We start from the raw sequence: 13,866 nt of genomic DNA, 5'->3' as shown, positions 1-13,866 counted from the left end.
TCTAAAATTTAAATTAATTTATGATTAATACTTGTTGATTTCTATATTAAAAAGTATTATTATTTTTAGATAATACATTGATTTTTTTAATTAAATCTTGTGAGCATACAGAAAGATTTGTTGGAAAATCATTTTTCAATATGACGGTTTGATTTCATATAATTTGAATTCAATCTAATTTCGAAAATAGAGGATCAACGGAGGAAAAAAAAGATTATGCAGAGAAATCTAATGATTTGGCTTCATGTGAAGGTGGTTGGTTAATGCAGCAGATATCGGTTATCCAAGAACAAATAAACTTCATCTAAGCAGCGATGCATTGTATCAAAAGATCAGTGCAATATATACTAAATGTTTTATATATGTATAAACAGGAATATGCAAGAATAAAACAAGAGGTGCGTTCATTTGATGCGTCATGTCTTAATCTTAACCTATAAGAACATAGTCCGCATCATCTGAGAACCTATCTCCAGCAGTTGGTGGCAAATTATGACGGGAGACAGGCTTATGGACCTGGGCATGAGTCTCTGCCTCGTGCTGGAACATCTTCACTAATTCATCCAACTCCATTTTCATCACTTTAACCTGGTCATCCTTCACTGGTTTTTTCAAACCGAGGTAGATCAACCCGACTGCAATTAGCACTATGCCTATGAAGAATAGAAGTGCAGAAAACAAAGCAAATGCATAGGGTGTCTTTTCTGCGCCAGGGATCCCATCCACATTGATTCCAAACAGCCCGGTGATGATGGAAAGAACAAGCCCACAGCCTCCAAAGACAGCTAAATTATGAGTGACCGTAAGGCTTTTATCCTGAATCAGATTATTACATTTAGGTGTAAGTTCACCATTTTTTCCATAAAAAAAGGACAAAAATCGACATGCCCAAGCACAAAAGTTACTGTGGAATGACTAATAATATTTTGTGATATACAGTTAAATGGTCACTGCCTGCCGGAAACTATCACCACCCTGTAACTTGGATTACATTGCAAAACATAAACGACAGCAATTCAAAAAGCAATCAGATGCCTCATCCTACAGAGCTGACGTACGACAAACCTGCAACCATGCACGAACAGTGCTCTGCATGACATCTTGAATGGTAAACAAACGGCCACGGACTGCTTCTTGCTCCTCAATCATTTCCCTAGTACTCTTTCTTGTTGCTTCCAGCAGACTTTTCGCTATATTTCCCCTCAAATGTTGTAGAAGTTCAAATACAATCTCTTCCCTTGCATGGAGCGACCATTTTACTCTAATAACCTGCAATGTGTTGACAGGATTTCAAACTTAAGAATTACAAGTGAAGAAAATCATAAACCTGAAGCATACCAAGGCAAGCACCGCTAGCAAACATTTTATGCATTACTTCAAGAATAATGACTTGATTTCCAAACACAATTATTTGGAGTCGGTGAAATCAGAACTCGTCCCTGAATGAGTTTTTCTACAAAAGATGCAATGGGAGGCACATCCTTCTGTGAAAGAAAGTGATTTGCTGTTCTGAATTTAAAAATAAGAATAATCGTGTAAGTTGCTCAGAGCTAATAAAGTTCATGTGTTTATGTTCTAAAAAACTACAGGTCCATGAAGCAATTGCAAAATTTCGTGTAATTCCAAAAATTGGGAGTTAATTCTATGAATTATCAATAGTCAATTATGCATTTAAAAAGAACTGAACCTTCATGTCATGTAGATACCTGTCTTGATAACCTTCTTATTTCTTGGTTGAGGATTACGCCAAAAAGATTTAAATCTTCATGATTTCTCCTATTCAAAAAGTTCCAGAGTAGGGAGAGACAGAAGAGAGAGTGAGCGAGCGTGATATATCACTGAACGGAAAGTGGTCAAGGCTGATAAAGGTACCTGTTCATGAACTTCAATTCCATTTCGTCAGCGACACCAAAAATGGATTTCCGAAATAACCTTAAATTAAGAAAAATCATTAAATTATTCATCATGACTCCAATCGATTTTATACAATCTGGGTATTGGTTATGGGCCTATGGCAATTGTTTAAGCTATCAATATTATATATGACAACCTTTACATATGTATTCACTATCAATGCATCACATTTCAAACCAAAAATCAAGATAGACGATGTGCCAAATTCAACTGTCTGTACGATAATTCTCATATTGTGTGTATATTTTTATATGGATATCCTGAAATTAGTCCTGTGGCCATTGGATTTAATGCAGAAATTTATGCAATCTAACCAACATAAAGTTTCTGTCTTATTACTCATGGTTCTGCTTCTCCCAATTAATTTGCTTGTCTAAGTAGAGGGTGCTCCAGTGATCTGGTGAATCAAATAGCTTCAGACCAACTATAACATTTTAGTCACAAAAAAATCACATTATATAATCCATATAGGTGTGGCCACACATTATGGCAAAATCATGATGTTTTGCAGGGCTTGATCTGGTAACTCATTTTTCCAATCAGGTCCTTCTTTGAGAAATGGTATTAATAGCATGCTTTTGTTTCATATTGCAGTTTCTTTGAAAGCCCTAAAAGAGTAAGAAACGCCCAAAATATCAACATACCAAATCAATTTGTTGTGTATACTCTGGGAAGTTTAAACAATGGAATTTTCGAGTGACCGAAAGAGATGACAATATATGAAAATAAACATAACATATTCACTAACTGAATGAAATATTTCTTGAATCAAGGAAATAATCGATATTGCCCAAGCTTCCATTGGGATGGTACAATGGCAACAGCAGTTACCAGATAGTTCCTAGAAGTATACATTAATGGATATATCATTATGAATCATACTTAGGTGGTGGTATCAAGTAGATGATAGCTATCGCTCAACTGCAATTGAGCATAGAAAGTGACGAGGTTTAACTATTTACAAGAACTTGTACCAAGTTTACATGAAAGTGACTTTACTAACAATAATTTTAACATTTAGACATATTTAACTGTGATAAACAAGTTGGTTGCACTGTTACAATATCAAACTCAAGGCCTCACCTATCATCCCACCGTGCCAACCGGCAAACTAATTGTGCTATAATCTCATGTACTGTTCTTGGGGCACTGTAACCACCACCAAGAAGAAGCTCCTAGAATGGAGAGAATACAACCGATGTTAACAAAACTCATGCAAAATCAAGCACAACAAATGATTACCAGATGCATCACATGCATAAATTCTTAATTGGAAGGTGGAAAACAAACATCGGAACTCAATTTTTAAATTCAGAAAATCCACGGTCCATTACCCCTGCCAGAAAATATTAGGTAAGATTCAATTATTTTCTCAGTATTTCTTGTTTCTGGAAATTTATTTTTAAAAGTTGAATAGCTAAATGTAATACATGTTTGATCATATTCTTGGAATGAGTATATTTATTAATAAGTGTCTTTTAAACTCTAAAAATCTAGCATTTGAAATTTTTTTGGGGGAGTGATGAAAAGTTAAAATTAAAATAATAATTGTATAGGGGATGGGAGAGTGTGTTGAAAGAAAAATTGAATGAATTATACAATAGCGTATATGTTTGTGACTCCTGGAAATGAGAATATTTTGCAAAAACACCAATAAAGTAAAAACATAGCTAGTTTTCAAAATTGGCTGCATTACAAAATACAATTGCATGCGCACCCATAAAAAAACTACTGAACCCAAATAATTATCCTAAACAAACAGATGAAGATTAAAAAGAAAATATGTTAGATAACAAAGAGACATATTCATTACAAATGAACCTGGACTTCCACAACGCCTAAAACATTAATTCTTGAAGCAGATCCTTTCACATGTAGAACAGTTAAAAAGAAGTTCTGAGCTTGCCATGAACGGATAACAACAGGGATATCATCTTCTTCAACATAAGGATCACCAGCAGATTGCCCCAGAAGCTCAAACAGTAAACCTCCGGCAACCCTTACTGGGACCTGCAGGCAAAAATAACATAGAAAAAGTTGAGCCAATACCAAGTGCCAGATATTTGATTAAAAGCTTTAGTTCTCTTTTATTTATTATTAGAGCTCAATATGTTCACAATTTTTGAAGCACAAACAACAGTTTCCATCTAATGCAAAGACTAGTTATTTGAAGAAAATGATAATGACTACAACATTTGACAGATTCTAATCATAGACCATTCTGTTTTAATTATAGGTCTTGCGATAAGTAACTGAAAGTCCAGATTAGGAAACAATTTGGTAGCAACCACATAGAACCTCGTAAAATGTTGCAAGACACTTGGACAAGAAAATTGAATAGAGTAGACAGGAAATTTACCTCATACAAGAGGTGTTTCATCCGTTCGCTGATCAATTTACTTTCGTCTCTCAGAGCAGTACTAATGGCAGGATGCAGCCAATGAGCATTGTTCAGCCATGCATCCACATAAGGATGACCCGCAGCAAGATGACACCACCATCTAGGCCCAGCAGGGCTTTCCCAGTAAGGAGCAACTAAGTCAGCAACCGTTAGATCATCCTCATCATCCATAGTGTCAAACTCCTGAGTCGACCAGTCTGCATCAACTTTCACAGTTTGGACAAGTTCGGAAATTCTAGACCACCCAATTGGAGCCCAATGATTCCCTCCACGTTTTTCAGTAGAACGGAAGCATTCTAACTGAGAGTTCTGGCTATCCATGTTCAAAGAGTGAGCTGAATGATTACCCAATTTCATAAAGGGGCCAGACTTCAGCAAATTGTTCCCACTCTCCTTTTGGGACACTGGCATGGAACCTCCATCAGGGGGAGTTTGGTTCTTGAGACTAACATAATTGGTTTGATAAGATGGCTGGCCTTTTGAAACTGATTTTTTATGGCCTCGGATGAATTCAAAAGCACAAATAAGTCCGTCTGTCCAAAGCTGACTCCCTGGAATGGCATCCTTATTGCAGCGGCCTCTATGGATTTCAAGCTTCATCGTTCCGTTATTAAGGAATGACAAATCCTCACCTTTCCCACTCATGTTGTTTGGTGTATAAACCGAAACGGATGAATGCTAGCACAGGTTGCAAAATGTTTCAGGTTAATGATGCCACGGTGCAATTAATAAGAGAAAGGAGGTTGGTGCACATCCGTTTGTAAAACCTCTATGAATGAGAAATGCGTGTTGAATCCCTGGAGCATCAAGTGGAGAAAAAAACAGCTGTTTTTTAGTTTGGATTCATGGGTCATCAGTTCAAGTTTCTGCTACAGAGAGTGCATGGATTGAGCAGTTAAATACCCCATAAAATAGAATCAGAACAATAAATAAGTGAAGCATAATAAGAAGGCATTTTAACGTTGCTAGCAGACACTATATCGTTCGGACAAAAGCCCACCTCAAGAGTTTTACCGTATATTTATCCTTAATTGAGTCAAAAGAGGTCCAGAAATTTTGAATATCCTGATGTCAGCTATTAATTTCTTCAGGTTCCTAATAGAGTGCTCAAAAGTCGTAACTAATCAAACAGTTCCATCACCGTCAAAAAAACTCATCATGGATCATCTATAAACAAAAATTTCAACTCCTCGTTCTTCCCTCATTGTTGTTATATACTGTTGCCTTAATGGAAGAGAAAAAAAAAAACTTCAAATATGTTTCATGCCCCATATTATGTCAAAAATGAGTTAAAAGTAAAATCCATTTTTCAAATCCCTCATTTGAAGGCTGGCCTACTCTGACTAAACAATAAGCTCAAAAATCATATCTTATCAACTTACAACAATGTCAACTGCATATTTTCATGTAACTGAAATTCACGGACTGCCATTGTAAAAAAAGAGAAAATCGTCATCAAATCAAAAATTGTAAACGGGTAAAATGAGGGACTTCTTTTATCAGTTATCGCCAAATTGCACGAAATTCAGATGGTAAAAGAAGAGATTAAGGAAATTATCAGAGCTACTTGAAAAGACGGGAGTAATCCACCTCGCGTAAAATAACAGCATCGAAACCAAATATGCCGTCAACGTTACCTTTTTTCCCTGTGCTTCCGAAACAATCTGCAATAATAAAAAAAAATTATGTAGTTTGGGCCCCCTATGTTATATTAAATGGAGACAGAACGCTCTAGGTGAATTTACGACAAGATGACACGTTTGATTCGGGAATAATTAAAAGATTTGGTACTCACGAGAGGCTAAGTTAATACTCCGTGCACTTTTCGTTTGGAAAAAATTGTAAAATAATTTCGATTTGATCGAATCATTTTTTAAATTAAATAGTTGATTATTTTTAACTAATTTAATTTAGATAAAAATCTGTGTGAGACATTGTCGCGGGACCGTATTTTGTGAGATGAATCTCTTATTTGGGTCATCCATGAAAAAATATTACTTTTTATGCTAAGAGTATTACATTTTATTGTGAATCTCGATAGGATTGACCCGGATAACGATTCGTGAAATCGTCTCACAAGATGTTTACTCTTTAATTTATATTAAAAATTATGATATTATAATTGTAAAAAAAAACATACTATAATTTTAAAAAAAAATAATTAGAAAATAAAATGTCATTTGAAATAATAATATAAAAAAGAAAAATATAGAGGAGCTAAACCTCAATTTAAAAATGATGAATTAAAAAATTAACAAAAAAAGAAGAAGGAAAAACTCAAAATATACTATGACACCAAAGTGTCTCTATCGTGTTTAAACTTAATGAATAATAATTGTGTACGTATACATAATTTTTTATGTTAAATAATATTTGTATGAACTTCAGATGATATTAAAATATAAAAGTCATAAAATATTTTTATATTAGTTTTTCATAAAAAAATTGTGATGACATCTCACATATCAATTTATGATACGGATTTTTGATTCAACTCAACTCATAAAAAGATGTTACTTTTATGTCAAAACTATTATTTTTCAAAGTTTGGTCGGGTCGGATATTTGTTTTATGGATATATACTCGTGAGACAGTCTCACTAAAGATCAACTTTAGTTTTTTATATTAGAGATGATTTGGTCCTTTAAAAATTCAAAAACATAGATAAAGATAAAGAATTGTTGACAAGATGGATGGTGGTTTAGGCAAACTTACAATTACTCAATGACTTTGTTCGATTAGTATAGGATGTTCTCGCATTATATAATAGTATAGAAATATGAATAATATATATAATAGAATGTTGGGTCATGTAAACAATAATATTTTTGGTTTTAATGATAACAAAATTTGTTACTGTGTTTATAACATATTTACTCAAGTGTAATAGCTAGATATCAAGTTGGAAGCTGAAACTCAAATTTAGTCAAGCTAAAATTCTGACAAGCTGAAGTGTTTCGATGATGTCACATAACTTGGTGATGCAAATGAATAGCAGCCAAAACGGATGAACGTGAAACTCAAATTTCTAGAATTCATAGTTCTGATCAGCTTGACTTCGGATGTTATCTTGGCGAAATAGTGGTTGCAATATTGAGCTAGACAAAGTGGAAACAACAACCAGCTTGAAGGGAGCAGTTATGATATTTTGGTCATATCTTTCAACTCAATAATCGAAATGTTATGATTTAGTATACGTTATAAATCTAAGACAATGATTTACAAGTAATTTTCACAAGTCAAAGCCTGAATCAGATATTAAGCAGGAGAATTCGCAATAAAATTGTTTGTTATGTACTAAATGAAAAACAAATTATAGCTTGTATTCGATCTAGTATTTCGAAGATATCTCTCCCAGACAAACTCGACTTGAATGATTCTTAATTCGATGGAATAATAAGAGAAAGGGTTGTAACTTATACGTTCATCAAGATGCCTAGAAATCAACGAATCAATAATTATAATCAAAAGAACTTATCAGCTCGAATTCGACCATATCATATCAAAGTGAACATATTAGATCAGACCAAGTTGAAAAAACCAGATGAAAACCAAGCTGATCAACCAGCTTAGTCATATCATCCTTGCCAAACCAGCTTAGTCTCAAAAATGGACAACAACACGAATACGACTGTTTCAATGTCAGAAATCATACAATATCTGACAAATTCAAGATAAGCAGAAATGCCTCGAAAATTCATTCTCTTATGTCTGACCATAACCTTTCTGAACGGTCATATTTTTGTTTTAAACATTCATACAACTCTTGGAGACCATCAATAAAACATTTTGAAGATCAAGCATAAGCTTTAGACTGAGATTCAAAAGAAGGACAACTTAATTATATAAAACTAGTTGAAATGAGATTAAATCCAAAAAAAAAGTGGAGGATACATTTAAGATATATACACTGAGGTGGATTAAATCTTCAAATACAATTACTCACACACATATATATGAAAGTTAATCTTCAAAGAATAGTTGAGTGTTAGTCTTTACACAAAGATATTAAACATTGTATTTGTAGTCTTGCCATAAGAGACAATAAATATTATACAGATTGTGAGGTTGCGGCCTATAATCGAAAATACGATAGGAGTTCTGATTAGGCAAATGATAAGTTCTAAGTCGAAGTGGGTTTGTACAATGAGTTATATCAATCAAAATCTTTTATAAAATCTTTCCAACAAAGTAAGAAAATGTGACGTATGATCGGAGTTGTTAATCTCCGAACATCTATAAATATCACATAAAATTTGAAAGTGAAATAATGATTTTTGTGTTGGCATCCCCACTTTAGATTTACCCATGATCCAAGTTGTAATTAAACCACTTGAACATAATTCAATTCTTTTTTTGAGTTCATATTCGAACAAAATTAAAACAAAATTGTTAAATATCTCACATCGACTAAATTAAATTATTGAGAGTTGCATATATTGACTTGAACAATCTTCACCCAATTGATATAATTTTTGGAGTTGACTTCGGTCTATATCACAATCTTAAAATAGTATCATGTGAGGACCCGTTATCCTAATCACGTATTAACATGCAATCACGATTAATCAGTAAATAGCGAAAAAGTGAGTTAAAAATTTGCATTTGAGCTTATAAAAATTTCGGCATGACCTTCCCATTAATAGGACATACCAGAAAATCAAATACTCAAAATAAACAACATATGACCTCAATAAACACAACAACATAAACATATGCCAGCCAGACACAATCATGACATATACAAACCAAAATATTATAGAGTCGACAAGGCTCGATAATAACATAAAACAATCCTCCAAATATATACATATAATATCTGGGAGACAGCAACTCCACGCAATACCGAAATACAACCGAGTCTACTCTCAAGGAGCTCTGGTACTTCCTAAGGCTTCCTCTCGAGCACCTGAGGTCGAACCACATGTACCACCTATCATGTCCACAAACAAAAGACACGACAGCCCCCTCTCGGGGTCAGAAACCCCAGTACGAGACATCAAGAAACCACGATATATGACATAGAAATGCAATGATGTCATGCACGAATAGGTGAAATATATCAGGATATCAACAATCATACATATATGCTCAAGCTGGTCCACGACCCGGCAGGCCGTGCCTGGGATATGGCCCAACCTCGAAGCCAGCAACTACTTAAGCCAGACCGAATCAAGGTAGCCAAACATCTCCATGACACCATATCATATCATACATATAACGGATCTCAACCGAAATATAACTGGATCTCAATAACAGATAGACTCAATATGATATGTTTAGTTATATTGATGTGTTTAACTAAAATAAAATATGTGTGAACATAAGAAATATTTTATTTTATTTACACATCAATTATCCAACTGAAAATATGCGAGTCAGTATATAATATCACATAAATCAACAAGTAGCAAATAAATCATTTAGATCATCAGATGCCTCTGTCAGACATCATGAAAATAACTGATCTCTATGTACCTCAACTAATTTACCTAGTATCCTAAATCCTCAAGAAATTCCTGGAAATGCACTCAGACAAATCACTTGAATATTAATTTAAATGGTCTTATTATCATATAAAAATTCCACAACCATTTAAATTCACTAAAAATCAAATTTCAACTATTTAGGCATTTAAAATTCCTTAAATTCCAATATTCGACTAAATTGCCTAAAATCAATCATTTCTATTTTAGTTCGTCGCAAAATATTCTTTTTAGCTTTAAATGACGCTAAACTAATACTCAAGCGACTACGATAAATTCTAGGTTCATCAGATTATATCTCTAACTCACACAATTCCGAAACCTACAATAATAACACAATAATTAATCAATAATGATACAATATTTGAGTCGAAATTGAATGAAATTCACTTAGACAACAATCCTCATCGATGCAGCATGTAATCCCAACAACAGTGACTGGAAATCGAGTTTTAACACCCCCAACAAGGAACACGGTGGTCGGAAACCAGAGCTCGCGGCGGCACTAGGTTGGAATCACGTCGAAGCTAGCTGAACGTGACTGTACTGGTCAGAAAATGATCGAAACTTTGTGAAGTCTTGCTTCCTGTAGCTAGGCAGAACCTTAAATGACTAAAACCTGAATTTTTCCTACGTTTTCCGACGAAGTAGGCTGCGAGTTTTCCGACGGGTTTTCGGGAGTCATGATTTTACCTAGCAAAAGTGGTATGATAGATAGCTCTCGTCATAAGATTTTCAAATATAAATTTATTTTAATTTTTCGATTTTCGGTATGATCACAATACGGTCAAAGAGGCGGCAAGGGTTGAAGGCTTTGAAGGACATAAGCTACGGGTTGAGGAGAGAGAAGATTCACGATGATGATGATGCTTATATATAGATATAATAATAATAATAATAACAATAATAATTAGTCTTAATTATTTCCAAATAAGATATAAGAGTACGTCTATTGTGAGACGCTCTCACAAATCTTTATATGTGAGACGTGTTTACCCTACCGATATTCACAATAAAAAGTAATAATCTTAGCATAAAAATTAATACATTTTCATGGATGACTCGAATAAGAGATTCGTCTCACAAAATACGACATGTGAGACCGTCTCATATAAGTTTTTGCCAATATATAATTAACACAGGTCATTACATATCAGAATCAAAACGCATTTTTGTGTGATGTACTGTTCTATGAGTCCCCCGATATTATGATTGTAAACTTATGAAACCGGCAAAATGATGTTCGAATTTTACTATTTTGATCAACAGACATTCTTAAATAAAGAGAGAATAACTTAAAATTTGAAGTATACTTTTCAGCATTGCAATAATTTTTTTTTATAATTGGCAATATTTTTTGTCTATATTTTAATATCAATCTATAATCAACAGCTTAATGTTGTTTAATAATAATATTCACTAAAATCAACAGCTTAATGTTATTTAGTAATAATATTCACTAAATATTACGTTTTTATTCAATTCTATATGGAATCCAAGTCAGCTACGATAAAAATAGTAAAAACTTGCCTTACAGGTTAAAAAAAGAGAGTGAAAACTTGCCTTACAAGTGCCGAGGCCACTAAACGCAACTATAATTCAAATGGAAAACTTTAGGCTCAACGGTAATTAAAACTTGTCAAACGACTGATTAAAATTGGAAAGTTCTGCCTACATAAAACCGCATGGAAACCTCTGCTATTGAAGTAACGGTAATTAATCAGTAGTATCGGAGAAGGCCACAAGGGCTAAAGAAAGATGAGGCTTCTTCTCTGCAACTCTTTACCGCAATTAGCCCCAATTATTCATCCCCTAAAAGCCCTAAACATCTGTCCTATTTCTAAATTCCGGCAGAAAGTTCCATCAATTACCCAGGCTTTGAGTACAACCTTAATCTCAGTAACACTCTCCTTGGGTATTTTCTATGCTTGTCCTCCGGATGTGTTTTCGATTGATTTTAGTACCCCGACGGAGGAATCGATCTGCCGTGAAGAAGAAAATTACGCGGATCCTAAATTGACTGGAGACACGGTGACGAACGAGGGGATTGTGGAAGAGGCTTGGCAGATTGTGAATGATAGTTTCCTTGACACCGGTCGCCACCGTTGGTCGCCTGATTCTTGGCTTGTGTGTATCACTTCACTTTCAGATTTTTTGTTTACGCTACATCTTCAGTTCTGAGTTTTTTGTTGGGGTTCCAGGAGAAGAAGAAAGATATATCAGGCACATCGATTCAGACAAAATCAAGAGCCCATGAGATCATCCGTCGTATGTTGGCGAGTTTGGGCGACCGTTATACACGTTTTCTTTCTCCTTATGACGTAATCTTTCTCAACTGTCACAATTGTCCTCCAATATACGTGTTTCTTGAAATATATATAACCCAGATTCTTAGCTTTTTTTGGGTGTATCCTTCTCTTTAATTGAATTATATCCTGTGACGCTCTTCTCCCGTGTCTTGAACTTACTCCCTTTATGACCCTTTCTTATTTCTTGAATTTTTTTGTCATATTCTCTTCTTATTAACCGTATCAATTTTGTGCTATGTTATGGTGCTATTCTGATCGAAATAACTTTGTTATTTTTCTGTGCCTGGTCTTACTGGATGATGTTTAAGGCAACATCTTTGATTGAGTCGTTGACTGCTAGAAGACGATTACAACTATTTTCTGTGCATTAATGATGATTGGACTGTGTGTTTACGAGAATCAGGTTTTAGTTTTAAGTATTTTTCTTTTCCTACTTGTTCTGCTAACCAAAAAAAATTTGTCCGTGCAATAACGTTTGTCAGAGTTCTTTGTGTTTGGATTTTAATCTTCATGGTTAATTATCCAAGTTTTCATCATTTCGGGGTTCTATCATTGGATTATTTTTCTCATTCCCTCGCCCTTTAGTCATGTTTTTTGTGTTGTTCATTACTGACCACTTGTTATGTTTATATTAAGTTTGATATATTAAACGTGCAATCACATGTATCGATGCTGTTTTTACTTACAAAAATTTTCAGTTTTCTTATCCAATGATGTATGTTGCCTTCATCGTCATCGAAAGTTCTCCAAGATGGCGAGGTATGACATGACTGGTATTGGGATAAACCTTAGAGAAATTCCCGACAGTAATGGAGTACTGAAGTTAAAGGTTTTAGGTCTTATTTTGGATGGCCCGGCCCATTCTGCTGGTGTTAGACAGGTACAAGCTCATGTCCTGCCATACCTATTTATTCGACTTTATTTGCTTATTTTTTTTTAAAAAAAATTTCATGAATTTAATGTTTTCGTCCATGAGCTCAGTATTAGGCATGTTACCAGATTTGGATTGCCGAGTGATGAAACCAAACCAATCCTGTATGATACCTGATTGGATTGGTTCCAGATTTATCGGATTGAGATTGTAACCCAATCCAAAACCGAAATCGAATTAAGTTGGATTAAAATCGGATTAAACGGGATGAGACCAAATTGAGATAAATTTTTTTAAAAACCATTATGAATATTAAGAAATTATATATAAGTCTCCGTATATATATATATATATACAGTATACATGCTATCTCCAATATCGTTGTATGAAGTTGGTCCTAAACTAGTTCTGGTACCACATTCAAACTGAGCAGATTAAATGATTCCAAATTCATGTTGAAGCAACCCAATCCGATTCGCTATCGGTGTTGACCATGTCTACTCACTAGTAGTCTAAAACATATTTCCGGTAGCATGTTCAATGTTTGTCTCACGGAAAGCTTTCACATTTTCCATGGAGGCAAACTGATTTGTGCTTCTGTGGAATTACAATAATAATATTTATTTGAAGGCATAAGCAGTTAATATATATATATATGTTAAATAAGGGTAGTGGACTTGAATCGTGTGGAGTTAAAACTGACATGGAGAAAATATTTGTGGCATGTTGGCAAAATGAGTTCAAAGAGGAAAATATCAGCGCATTTTTTGAAGCTGGTTTCCATGATAACATGCTTTTGCTACCCAAAAGCATTATTTTTAACATAACATTATAAAGTGGGCGCAGTTGTTAAATTACCCCTTTACAGAGTGTTGATAAGTATTG

The 13,866-nt window shown here is 34.2% G+C and overlaps 2 protein-coding genes across 11 annotated transcripts in view; one reads left to right on the top strand and one right to left on the bottom strand.

Moving 5' to 3' along the window:
- Positions 1-299: 299 nt before the first annotated feature.
- On the bottom strand, positions 300-5,971 carry LOC142526847 (uncharacterized). Of its 6 annotated transcripts, none has more exons than XM_075631474.1 (8): positions 5,906-5,971; positions 4,274-5,112; positions 3,736-3,924; positions 2,998-3,089; positions 1,873-1,932; positions 1,707-1,776; positions 1,066-1,269; positions 300-816 (listed from the first exon to the last, which is right to left on the bottom strand). In XM_075631474.1, the coding sequence occupies exons 2-8, from the start codon at positions 4,958-4,960 to the stop codon at positions 430-432; spliced, it is 1,689 nt and encodes a 562-aa protein (XP_075487589.1). In that variant the 5' UTR covers positions 4,961-5,112; positions 5,906-5,971; the 3' UTR covers positions 300-429. The 6 variants fall into 6 exon arrangements, with proteins under 6 accessions (XP_075487589.1, XP_075487590.1, XP_075487588.1 ...); XM_075631475.1 differs by lacking the exon at positions 5,906-5,971 and adding an exon at positions 5,698-5,877; XM_075631473.1 differs by lacking the exon at positions 5,906-5,971 and adding an exon at positions 5,316-5,690.
- Positions 5,972-11,478: 5,507 nt separating this feature from the next.
- Positions 11,479-13,866, top strand: part of LOC142527734 (carboxyl-terminal-processing peptidase 1, chloroplastic) — a 34,888-nt gene continuing 32,500 nt past the window's right edge. For 2 of the 5 annotated variants that reach the window (XM_075632643.1, XM_075632644.1), the window contains exons 1-3: positions 11,479-11,928; positions 12,003-12,122; positions 12,853-12,990. In XM_075632643.1, coding sequence (XP_075488758.1) covers positions 11,560-11,928; positions 12,003-12,122; positions 12,853-12,990 — 627 coding nt within the window. In that variant the 5' untranslated portion in view covers positions 11,479-11,559. The remainder of the gene's footprint in view (positions 11,929-12,002; positions 12,123-12,852; positions 12,991-13,866) is intronic. The other 3 variants (XM_075632642.1, XM_075632641.1, XM_075632640.1) reach the window with 3 other exon arrangements.

This window comes from Primulina tabacum, chromosome 15 (assembly GCF_025594145.1).
Source record: "Primulina tabacum isolate GXHZ01 chromosome 15, ASM2559414v2, whole genome shotgun sequence".
Taxonomy (NCBI): domain Eukaryota; kingdom Viridiplantae; phylum Streptophyta; class Magnoliopsida; order Lamiales; family Gesneriaceae; genus Primulina; species Primulina tabacum.
The sequence above is the reverse complement of the archived record's forward strand: the minus strand, read 5'-3'. Positions and strand labels throughout refer to the sequence as shown.